At 39.5% G+C, this 12,548-nt stretch overlaps 1 protein-coding gene across 1 annotated transcript in view; it reads right to left on the bottom strand.

The window, feature by feature from the left end:
- Positions 1-12,548, bottom strand: part of GSK3B (glycogen synthase kinase 3 beta) — a 145,137-nt gene that overhangs the window by 19,371 nt on the left and 113,218 nt on the right. The window contains exon 8 of the mRNA XM_083855080.1: positions 8,284-8,379. Within this exon, the coding sequence (XP_083711206.1) occupies positions 8,284-8,379 (96 nt within the window). The remainder of the gene's footprint in view (positions 1-8,283; positions 8,380-12,548) is intronic.

Raw genomic sequence — 12,548 nt, 5'->3', positions numbered from 1 at the left:
AATGGAAATGCTGACTCATCCAAAGCCACAGCTTTTGGTGCTTTTGTTATTTTTTCCCTCCCCCTTTCAGATCCCAATAAATCTATACCTCACCAAAAAGCTGAGGGACCAGTGCTCTGTTCAGGCATGCTAGTGATGCTCAAATATCGACAGGCCTGACACACTCCTCTCTCCTTCTTCAGTTGAACTGTTATCAATGCAAATTTTTTTTATGTTACGCCCTCTTCATTTTTCTGGAACTACAACCTTCTTCAACATTTCAGGCTTAAGTGCCCCTGGTGCACAGCTCTCATCTCCAAGAGACTTCAATTCAGATGAAGGCTTTGTGCACTAGCAGAGCAGTCACATTTTATCTTACTAATTTGAAATAGTTCCTACCAGTGTAGCGGAGTTTACGCCCCTTCTGAATTTTATTTTTCTGCACGTATGGAAAGATGAAAGAAAAAGGATGGAAAGCACAGAATTCTCCTATTTCACTTCACTCACATCAGCATTCAGCTCTCAAATAAAACCACATGGGGCAAAAGCTAAGTATTGTTTTAACAGAATGTTTGCTCTGACTTTGAATTCATTGACATTCCTCAAACAAACTTTCCATGCACAACACGAGCTCCATCGCCTTGGCATAATTAAGCCCCAAAGCCAAAGCTTCACAATGTGACACACCAAGGTGCTCTTCCAGCCAGTGTGTATTAAAAGACATGATTTCATGCCATCAACCACTGTGCCTTTTGCATGCAGATAGTGAATACTGCCCGCATGCTGCGCTACCTAAGAGAGCAGAGGCTTAGGAAAATTACATCTGTTGCTAACACATCAAGTTTGTGACACCATGGTTAAAAATTTCCTCACCAGCTTCAGACTCACACGCTTTGCCAAGAACCACCCACACCACCGATTCAAGGCTGACAGGCTGTGCACATCCTTTTGGTTTGTAAGCACATTTTTTATTGCACATGAACATTAGGTAAGAGAGAAAGCTCCTCCCTTCAACCAAAAGCTTGTACTGTTTACCAGCTAAGTAATCAATGTAAAACACGACCCTCAAATCAACTTTAAAAAAAATGCTATCATACAATACAATTACTATGAAGCAACATTTTGATCACCTAAGTTTAACACACTAAGGTTCATGAGAAATACAACACATTCACAAACAAAAGGAGAGGGAAGAGACACATGCAAGACAGCAATGTATGCACTGAGCTCTACCTGACACAAAAACCCTAAGGCCAGATCTGAAGCTCTTGGGACTAGTCTTGTTCCAAATGCCTGAGAATTTCAGCATGGGATTTCTGAAATATGCCATTTGGCTATTTTGAAGCATGTAAAACTCACATGATAAAAAAACAGAGGTTAGAAGATATCCACAAGAGGCACTGGTGTTAAGAGATATTTTAAAATATACATATAAGCCCCTCACCTTTTCTCCGATTACCTCCCCCTATGTTTTTTCTAAAAGCACCTCAGAAATAGTGAACGCCTGATTAGTCAAGAATTCCTGTCTGATGGCACTTGGACAGGGAAAAATGAAGTAAAGACAGAAGGGTTAAGTGGCTTACAAATGAGCCAACAGAACTGGGAACAGGACCAAGAACCTGTCTTCAAAGCTACTTCTTGAGACCACACACTTTTTACTGGGCTTCTTCCATTGAGGACCCTGTGGAGACAGAACGAGCTCGCCTTTATTACCCAGTGCATGTGCTCTGCTTCTGTCGAGCTCCAAAGGAAAGCAACAAAGCTGAGAGGAACAAAACAGCTCCTCTTCTTCTGAGAACCCCCAAAAATGTACCTCACTCAGTGCTCTCAATCTCACTGGGACAGCTGCTATAGAAACCTAGACAGATGTGTTGCAGTGGAATGGCTCAAGAGATGGTACACTGCAGAAGACATGTTAAAAGCTAGCATTTGATTTCTGTAGTTGCACTGATGGAAAGCCTTTCTTACTGTTGCATTAGTACGCACTCATTTACTGTTAGGCAGTACTTTCTTTACTGCATACAAATTGGGCAGAGGCAGGGCAATTTCCATCCAGCAAACCTGGCTTCTTTTCTCAGCCATATAAGATAAGAGATTTACACTGTCAAAAATCATTGTTGCTACAAAAGGAGCTGGCAAATATGAACTTGCCAGGAAAACTTTTTTTTTCTTTTAAGTTAGTCTCCAGTGGAGCTGTTTTCACTCTTTGCTTGTAAAGTCATTACACATCAAGTGAAAAACAGAGCTGTACTCTTTAGAAAGAGGTCAGGGCACAGTTTCACAACAGGCATAAATCAAATCCAGTTCATGCTGGAAATGAGAGTTCTGCCCTTTTGGACGTGTAGATCTAGCCTGGTCCTGTCCCAACATCTGCAGTCTGAGCAGAATGGTCAAGAAATTGATCCAAATCCTGAAGATGTGTTGGTCAAGAGGTTTTTACTACCATGCAAAGCATAATGCATTTCAGAAATATGCAGGTGGGAGGCAGAGAACTGACCTGGCTCCATGATGATCCGGCTTAATGCCAACTACAGAATTGCAACCAAAGAAACATCTCATCCTCACTGTATATTTGTTCCTCTACAAAAGAGCAGACTTAAATCTCAGAAAGAAGAGTTAGCATTTTCATCTTGAATCCAAATCCAAGTCCACTTACAAGATTCCTGACAAAAGAGTTTTCACGTTCTTTTGTCATCAGTTATAATTAGAAGTGACAAAATGAGCTGTCTGTTTATCCATTTTACTGTTTGGTATTCTTCCTTGCATCTACAGCATGAGCAGTCACTTTGGAAGCATTACAAGCAAAACAATCTGCTTAAAAAGTAGACAAGAACAAGGAGAGCAGGAGTAGGACAGGATGAAGACATAAAATCAATTCTGGAGGGTGGAAAAACATGTTCAATAAGAGAGACCAGGCTCTACATCCCAGTCCCAGAATATGGGGAAGACAATGGGACTGTCTGCTACAAGCACAGAAATATTCAACATTCAAGGTAAAGTGATTGGTGTGGAGAAACACATATACAGAACATACATGCACACAAGAGGATATCAAGACTAAAGTATCAGGCAAGTATTTTATAGTATTAACAGAAATTACTTCATAATATAGGCAGAAATATGAATTCTTAAGTCAATACCCACAGCTACTCTTTAGCGCAACCCACTGTGGCTCTGCACAACTTCAGCTGCAGCCAGAATTGGCCAATAGTTTTGGAGTAGTGCCAGAAGGGATGACTCCAGAGCTGGAGCCTGAAGCTCATCTTAAGCACTGTTTTCCTATGCTATAACCATTTGGCTTAAAGAGACAGACAAAAGCCCAACTTGAACAGTATAAATAATGAAAAAGCCCCTAAAACAAAAAGGAAGTGCTTACAAAGTTGGGAGGGATCCTGTCTGAATCTCCCGCAGGTTTATTATGAAGGCAAAGTGATGCAGAGAAAAGTCCTCATGTACTCATCCACAAGAGTGCATAACAGAGGGGCAGAGATGCTCAAACTAATCTAAACATGACAGTTTCTCTCCCTGTCTCTTCCACTGTCAGGCAAATGACTCCTATCTTTTTCCTACTCAATACTGACTTGGAAATTATTATTCAGGCACCAGCTAAGTATAAATTTGGGGATGGTGAATAAAGCCATTCTCTTGCGTATACTCAAATTTATCTCACCAAAAGTATATTTAAAAATGCCTACATGTTTGAAAAATCTTACAAGTACTTTCAGAACAGGAGAAACAAAGGTAACCAAACCACAGCACACTGAAGAGATTCACTGTCCATTTTTAAGAGGTGCCTGCAGTAGAAAATGTTTCCATGTCTGTACAGCAGAGACAAGGCAGAGGTTATGGTCAAGTAAAGAAAACTGCCTTTGCTGTTACAATTTGTATTGTTCTGCCATCACAAAACATGGGCATATATATGCATACATATATTTCATTACACTGGCAAACATGGGGCAGTATCCTTAGGTGAGGAAAAGAAAAAAATCCCAGAGAGTAATTTTCCCCCACAGAAAGGGCTTAAACTACATAATTCTCATAATCTTAATGACATCCTTTACTAGCTGGATACAAGAGGAAAGGTAGGCTGTCACAGTTGGACATTTTATGTATTTCTGGAAATTATCACAGCACTGCCTTTGTTTTTCATTACCCCAGGGATCAGAGACCTGAAGGCAGCATCTGTGTAATGCCAGGATAAAGGGCAGCTGTAAGGGGGCCATGGTAAGTAACACCAATCTACCACGAGCTTATGAAGAATGCCTTTAGACCTTTTGTTGGCTCTCTCACTGTCCCTCCCCGCTTCCAAAAGGGACAAAAGATTCACAGAAAACTAATCACCAAAGCTGAACTTCAACAGCCCTGTGATTTACAGTCCTGCACTTGATCCTGGATTTCCTCTTTGGCTTTCCAGTCACAGAATTATATGGTATAGATGAAGCTTAGTCAGAAGAACAGAAACAAGTATAAAGATTAGTAGCACAGATCAGACTGAACATATAGGAAGAAAGAAGGCTCAAGGAGTTGAGGTGGCTGAAAGATACAGAAGCAAAAATATGACCCAGTAAAAACAATAGCAGTAAATATCCAGAAAGGGTAGTAACTTTTATTTTATGAGCTGACACCACTGGAAAAAATGGACCTGTTTTCCAACCCAAAATATACCTGAAAGACATAACTGTGTATTTAAAAGCCTGTGTATTCTTTTCTGACTGTTTTACGTCAGCCATATTCACACCCCTGTAAAACACTGCTTCTCTTGTAATGGGATGTCACTTACTTCATAGACCAAGGTAGACAAGGTGTAGGATGCACCTCCATGAATACAAAATATTCTATACAAAGTGAAAACAAAGGGAGGTTTGGATGAAAAGAATATTTAAGTTACTAAACACACTGGTATTCTGAAAAGGACTTGCCCTGCCAAAGCACCAAAATATCCTGGATTCCTCCTGTTGAGGCTGGTGTTGTAGGGATAGGTGACAGAGGAAAAGAAGAGGGGAAGCCCGGTTTCTGAAGAATGGTTTGAGAGATTTCTGGAAAGTTCAGATTCTCTTTTCTTTTGCTAGCCAGGGACATGTTGAACTTCCAGCATCAGGTGCCTCATGCATGTAAACTGGTATGAAAACACACACATGCTTGGCCAACACAAAACTATGTTGGAGATGAGAGAGAAGCCTCTGTAAGTTTTATAATGGGAGACTCCAACTCTTAAGTTACAAATTTACTTCAATTTCAAATTATCAACAGATAGAAAAATCAGTCTGAGAAGAGTTTGCACTGCAAACTCATACTATTGCTGCAGCATAGAAAAATACTTTTTAGAGTATTATTTAGACTTTTTTTCATAATTTAAGAAGGTACGTATCAATACTGTATTAGGATACCAATCCTTTTTTACTGAAAGGCCTCAAACATCCATAAAACTTGTGCTCAAAATTCTAATTTTAGCCCAAGATGTATTGAATCTGAAGAACAATATTCCTTCCTAGATTGGTCTGTTTCCAGAGTTAAACAATTTCTCTGTCTCTTTAAAAAGCCCAGAATGTATTACACTGCACTATAGCACAGCCACCATTCTTCTTAACCAGTAGGTAACAGCAAGTGTAGCAGATTCCACATCATCACGGCAATATTGAGTAGGCAAGTAACATATCCTTGCCTCCCAGAAATGCCTAAGAGAGCAGACCAGAACCAGATACATCCAGTGCAAGTCAGCACCACAGAATTTCAGATGCAACCATAGGTACTGCAGCTTCCAAAGAGAATTCTTGATTACCATCTATGCACACTTTTGCAGACCAAGGAAGTTCCCTGAAAACAAGACCTTATTTTTGTATAGATTACTGGCCTGGAAACAACCAGTTCCAGACTGCATAGAAACACGCACTAGACAGGCACCTTCACTGCATAAAACTAACTCCAGGCAAGGCCTACAAACCCAACTTTGACAAATACCCATGTTCTATCAAACAGCACAAAACAAGGAGAATGCTTTTGTGTCTAAGAGCTTACAGCAGGGAGTGACTATATTCTCAGCAGTTCTCTTTCAAACATGCTGAAAGTAGCTGCCTAGAAGTTATTTCACACATACAAAAAAAATTCTGTCTGCCAAGTCCTCTGGTCATAACTACTCAACAAAAACAACCACCTTCTATCTGTTGTCATCTTCAGTTAATTCTTCAGCTTAGATGGCAAAGACTTATGATTCTGAAGCTGCAAGTTCAAGTCCTGTTGGCAACTAGCTGTAGCAGTTTAGTTACATACAGTTGTAACAAAAAGCCACAATCAACCTACAACATTGTCACTTTCACTTCTTCAGTCATTCCTGTTTTTCCAAGCCAGAGCTCTGAAAGTTTTTGTCACTATTCAATTCTAAGATCCTCTGAGAGGATTGCTCATGCCCACTGATATGTCATCAGATGGTATATCACTGTAACTGGGTAAAGAAGAACCAATTCTATGTAATACTACTGCTTAACTCTATCATGGCTCAACATGCTCAAAAAGTTGAAAGGAAAGGATCTTGAGAAGTAATACACCAAGAAGATGAGAAGATCTCATAAATGAGGTGTCATGTAACCCAACTGTAATAAACTGGTTTAAATGCTATTCTACACTCAGCTGATATCAGCAAGGCTGTGTGCAGAATGACTTGGGAATGAGAAGTTATGCTGCAAGCACAACTCTCTAAAACTAATTGTGACCTAATGGAGAATGCAAATTTTATCTTCTGCCAAGTTAGTCTCACTTCGTAATTTCACCTCCGATTCTCTACAAAAAAAACATTCTTTATAAACAGAAGGAAGTTTCAGTCTCTTCATGAAGCTTCCATTTGCTAAAAGTTGTGTTCTAAGAGACCATCAAAAGTGCATATAGATGATACGTAAGACTGTTCAAGCTAAGATAAGTATCTAAGCTAACTATGCAACTCAACTCCACGTCCTGCAGTACAGCTCTGCACTTCCACTCCACTGTATATTAATTTAACCTCCCCTAAGCCAAATGCCTTCAATGCAAGAATTCAGATGTGAGCCTGGTAGTCGGTGCTACAAAGTTTTTTGGCTAATTCTTGCAACTTTTACCAGGATACAATTCACAACTGAAGAGATCACTCCCAGGGACTTCATCTGCTCTAATTTTTTCCCTTATCAACGTAAGGTATTAAAAAGCCTTGCTGGATTTACTAACCTCCCATACTATTATACATCACTTAACCAACACATAGAAAGTAACTCTGATATGGAAATGCAAACCATGGATTAGTGGAGAACAGATACATAACTCATTGGAGTATCTATGACAAAAACAGTGATGTGTAGTACTGCCCTGGCGTGTATCTGTCAGGTATATGGCCTGCTATCAATTAACACTATTAGTTTATTCAGTGTTTCTGCTGCCATAGAGTATTTGGTCCAAAACAGTCTGCCCTGGACATGTGCTCAGCTAAGCATGCAACCCTTCCACACACAGGTATTACTTTCTTAGCAGAAGGACGATTGAGTGCTGATATAGGATGGAAACACACTATGACTATAACAGACATTTCTCAAGCAGGAAGAGGAAATATTAACTATCCAGGCTTCAATTGTTTGAGATATTTAACTTATTTCACACCCAAGAGGCTGACTAAATGATTGTTACTCTGTCTCAAGTCAAATATTCATTACTGATATGTGGAAGACCAATTAATTGTGCAGCAAGGTATTTGTTTCATTGCTAACGGTTTCCTCTTAGGTGATGGAGCTCACAATACTGCCTGCATGTACTGCATTGGTGTCTCCCTATGAAAACTAGATAAGGAATCTTAAGAAGTAACTCCAAGAAAAAAAAACCCAAACATCTCCACTCAAAAGCACACCTACAGAAGTACAAATAGAATATTATCTATGAGAGAAGCATTTCTGAAAGAGACTGTCAGCCCTCATCACATTATTTAACAGCACTACAAAAGTGCCACATACATACTGGAACACTTTTCTCATTTCTATGTGACTTTTGTGCATATCAGCTGATAGCATGACAGTATGTAGAATACTGCAATCTGCTACTAACACACACACCATTATCAAAAACCAAACCAAAACAAAAAACAACCCACCTATAGGCAACTCCCAGACCAACAGATATTAGTGTACTGCTTCAGTACCTCCTTCTCCTCAGCTACATCAAAAGTCTGCAGGTCCCCAGCTTAGTTAAAGGCACCCAGTTTAGACTGAAAGCCACCAAATCACTGAACAAACTGAACAACTTGAATTTTTACTTTCAGCCCACATCTTTATTATTCAGATCATATAGACTCACCTTAGTCCATGGATGTGCCTTAATCTGAGGAAATTTGAATTCAGTATAGTTTGGATTCATTTCTCTAATTTGCTCCCTTGTAGGCGTTCCCAGAACCTATACAGGAAAGAAAGAAAAAGGCAAATTGCTTAGATATGCTCCATATGGAATTAAGACTGACATATAACCTATCAGATATTGAGACAACTGAAGTCAATCTATGTAAGTTAATATAGTGTTGAGAGCAAAACAACAAAACTTTTGCACCCAGGAGAGGGAAGCCCCCTCTCTGGGCACCTTTCTCCAGTCTTTGACCACTGTCCAGAGTAAAAAATATGTTGTACTCTGTGCTGCTGCCACTTGCCCAGTAAGCAGGCAACACTAAGAAGAGCCTGGTTGTTTCTTCATTCCCTCAAACCACAAGGCTTTTATACACACAAGGCTTTTATAACCCCCCAGCCCTGGCCAAGCCTTCTCTGCTTCAGGCTGAACAGTGCCAGCTCTTACAATCTCTCCTCATATGACAGATGCTCCAGTGCCTTAATCACCTTTGTGGCCCTTGCTCCAACATCAGTGGTCTCCTGCTGGCAATTCAGTTCATGCTCCAAGTCCAGTGTCAAAAATTTAATTATTTTGTAAAGTTTTTCACAAAATTAAAGCATGTCTCTCAAATGTAGTGATATTTTGGAGGGGTAGAGAGTTCACTTTAATTAGGTTTACATAAAAGAGTACTACCAAACACACTGCAGTTCACTGCATATGGTTGATAAAGGATCAGACAAACAGCACAGACTGTATTTTACAAGTCACAAACAGCAGTCCTCTGACAAGCTTAAAAGATCAGCCAGTTACTGCTGAGTGTCTCCTGCTCTCCCCACAAACAAAACCGTGTGGGTTTGGGCAGTGCTTCCCCATCTCAGTATTTCCATATGGACGTGACTTAGCTCAAATCTAACTTAGAAGCACCTAAAAGGCACACCACCTCTGGTTTACCTTCACCAAGCTGTATTTCTCATTCTCAGAAGCTGGACAATCTTATTTATGGATGCAAATTAGCTGTATGAGAAATAACAAACAATTGCACATCTCTTCATAGGGGTGGGTACATTTGGAAAGGATTTCAGAAAGCCCTTGAGGAAATAAGCCTGACAATATGGCATTAGTGCTTTCTTTTCAGTTAGCACCAAGTGTGAGAGAGCCATTGTCTTCTAGCCATATATAAAAATTGCCAAGTATCTTCAAGAAATCCCATTGTTTTCTGCTTGCACCCAGTTCTGGGCACCTTTTTGCTCTACTGAGAGAGGAGACGGCGGCAGAAGGCAGGAATCACTCCTCTATGGTGGCCTCAGCCTCACCTATAGGAAACCTGTAGAGGCACTATTTTGGCCCCATGACAAATCCCTCCACACAGCTTAGTGTGATGTTATCACCTCATCTCATCAGACTGCACTGTCACCATCAGGCAACAAGGGATCACACCACGCTGGCATTCTACCTTGCTACTTGATAAAGAAATATCTGGTTACAAATTCTAATATCTGTGTACATTTTCATTCTGTTAGAAAAATGGAAATTATAAAAATGCACTCCAGAAAGTGAGGTAAGGAGGTAAAAGAGCATGGTAACTGCTGTCTGAGTAATTTGTGGAACAGAGAAACTGTCATCAGGTATTATGAACAAAACTTAGTATCTTTTCTATATAAAATAAGAGTTGCACAACACAAAAAAATCTTACCCACAAAGCAACCTTTTAAATAAAGAGCAGAAGCAGAGGAAATAAACTCTGCAACTTGTTCAGATAGTTGCTTCTTGCATAACAGATTTGACCAACAAATTGTATAAAAAGAACAATAATGTTTTGTAGATCACATCACTCATGAGGATTTAAAACCCACCTAATTCTAAAAGCCAAGGGTTACTCTCAGATGCCAGCAGATTTTATTTTGTGCCTGTCTGAAAACACTGTTTTTTCATGGGGGGTAAAAAAAAGAGAATGTTTGCAGGTTCCATATATTTTGCTCAACCTTCAAAGGAAAAAAGAACTGAAAAGAAAATGTGCCCTTTCCCTGTTGGTTTTCTGTCTGGCTCCCCCAGAGCGTCAGCCACTCAGCTGTCAGCCCTGCCAGGATGGTGCTGCTCTCAGAGCTTTGATGACCATCACTTTCAAACCTTTCCAGTTCTAAAAGATGAGGGGATTTCACACCTCTAAATATTCTTTCATATCAATTCATGATAAAAGTAATTTTTAAAACTTCGGAAGTTTTTTTGATTACTTAAGTTAACTTTCTGAAAAATGATGGGCACCTTCTATTGCTCTCTCATCTTTTCTAAAAGTTAAGTTTTCAGGCCTCCCTAGTATAAACAATACTTTTTTAAAAAACATGTTTACCTTCTTTATCCTTTTTCTCCTCAAAAAATTCCTTCAATAGCTTTTCTAAGAAGCAGCGAGTAGATTTATTTTTAATATAGCCCAAATATATCAAACTGGCTCGGTTGCCAAGGCTGCTCAGAACAGGAGCCTACACAGTGCAAGTATATTTAAAGACCACCTATAGCATCAGAGAACTCAGCTTAGATAAGCAAGGGCAATTTCATGGAAGAACCCACAGACAATGTCTATTCATACATTTCACTGAAAGCACAGCTGTAACTCCAGATGATGGGAGAGGGCAACTCCTAAGCTCAAGCACAGGCATCTAAGCAATAGCACTTTAGGTTTCATGAATGCTTAGAAAACAAGGTACTGAAGAGGGATCATGGTAGCTGAAAGAAGGGATTGTCTGACCTTTCAGCTCCATAGCAGCCTTAGACACATGAAATGACTGTACAAAAGGAAAAGTGACTACTAGTAGCTACACAGTGTATTTATATTTACTCTATTCTCTCAAGACTGTAAAACCAGATTGTGCTTTCAATTTGTACTGAAAGCAGATTAAAGGGGGAAAAAAAAACCAACCACAAAACAACATACCCCAAAATTCAACCAAAAACTGAAAAGTAGTTTGGAAGGAAGAACAGAAGTTTTAAAGACTGTGTCAAATTCAAGTTACAAATTAGAACAGTGGGATGAATAAAGTGATAAACTGCAAAACTGTTTAAAACTAGTACCTGACATATCTTGAAGAGGTCCTGTAGTGGATCTCTCCTCACCCCCTAACATAACAATTCTGTTTGCTACATGACTTGAAATTGTACCTCACCGATTCAGACCAAATTTTCAGTATATTAGCAATACCTTCAAGTAACCTTGGTAACAGCAATCACTTAAGCTGCTGCAAAAATTTGTCAAAATTCTTCTTTTGAGAAAGAAGTATGAATTACTGTGCTCATTTTTGGCACATGAAACAGCTGCTCTTGGTGTATCAACTCTGAAAATACGATGGAGATGTTCCTTGGAGAGCTTTTACAGAATGGTTGAGACTGGGAGGGATCTCTGGAGGTCATCTGGTCCAAATGCCCTGCGCAAGCAGCATTGTCAAAAGCCAGTTGCCCAAGACCATGTCCAGACAGGTTCTGACTATCTCCAAGGATGGAGACTCCACAGCCTCTCTGGGCAAACTGTTCCAGTGTTTGACCACCCTCACAGCAAAAACTGGTTTGTGTTCAGATTGAATTTCATGTGTTTTAATTTGTGCCCATTCTTCTTGTCCTGTCATGGGGTGCCAAATAAAAGAGGCCGGCTCCCTCTTTCAACCTTCCGTTCACAAATTCTGCACACTGGTAACATCCCCACCCATCTTGTAAAAGTTAGAGAGCTCTTAAGAGATACAAGATCCATCCAATACTGAATTATTCAGGTCAATGCAGATTGGCACATATTATTCTACTTCCAGAGGAGTCTTATGGAAACTGACTTTATAGAGTAAAAAGTTGATTTTTTTTTCTATTTAACACTTGAAAAACAAAAAGAGAAACAAAGTAAGTACTGTAATAATAAAAATGTAGTTGTCTGATGGAATCAACTGTAATTAGAATGAAGACTCAACTTTCAAATGAACAAAGGGGAGGTCTATGTGAGACTACAAAGCATCTTCCTGCAAGTGAAGATGCCAGGTCAACTAGTTTTGCTCTTCATTGTCATCATCATCTCTTAAATAAAAATAAAGAAGCATTATCTACTAAGATTTACTAAAGAAAACACTTGCTGAGAAGCAGACACTACTCTGATTCTCCTAGGACAAAAATTCAACACAACAGGTTTCACAGTATATTCTGTCAAGTTTTTCCCTTGACATAAATCTGTAATGGATGAAGCTCCTCAAAATATTTTTATTCCATGAACAGGG

The sequence above is a fragment of the Zosterops lateralis genome (genome assembly GCF_965231275.1).
Source record: "Zosterops lateralis genome assembly, chromosome: 2".
Lineage (NCBI taxonomy): Eukaryota > Metazoa > Chordata > Aves > Passeriformes > Zosteropidae > Zosterops > Zosterops lateralis.
The sequence above is the reverse complement of the archived record's forward strand: the minus strand, read 5'-3'. Positions and strand labels throughout refer to the sequence as shown.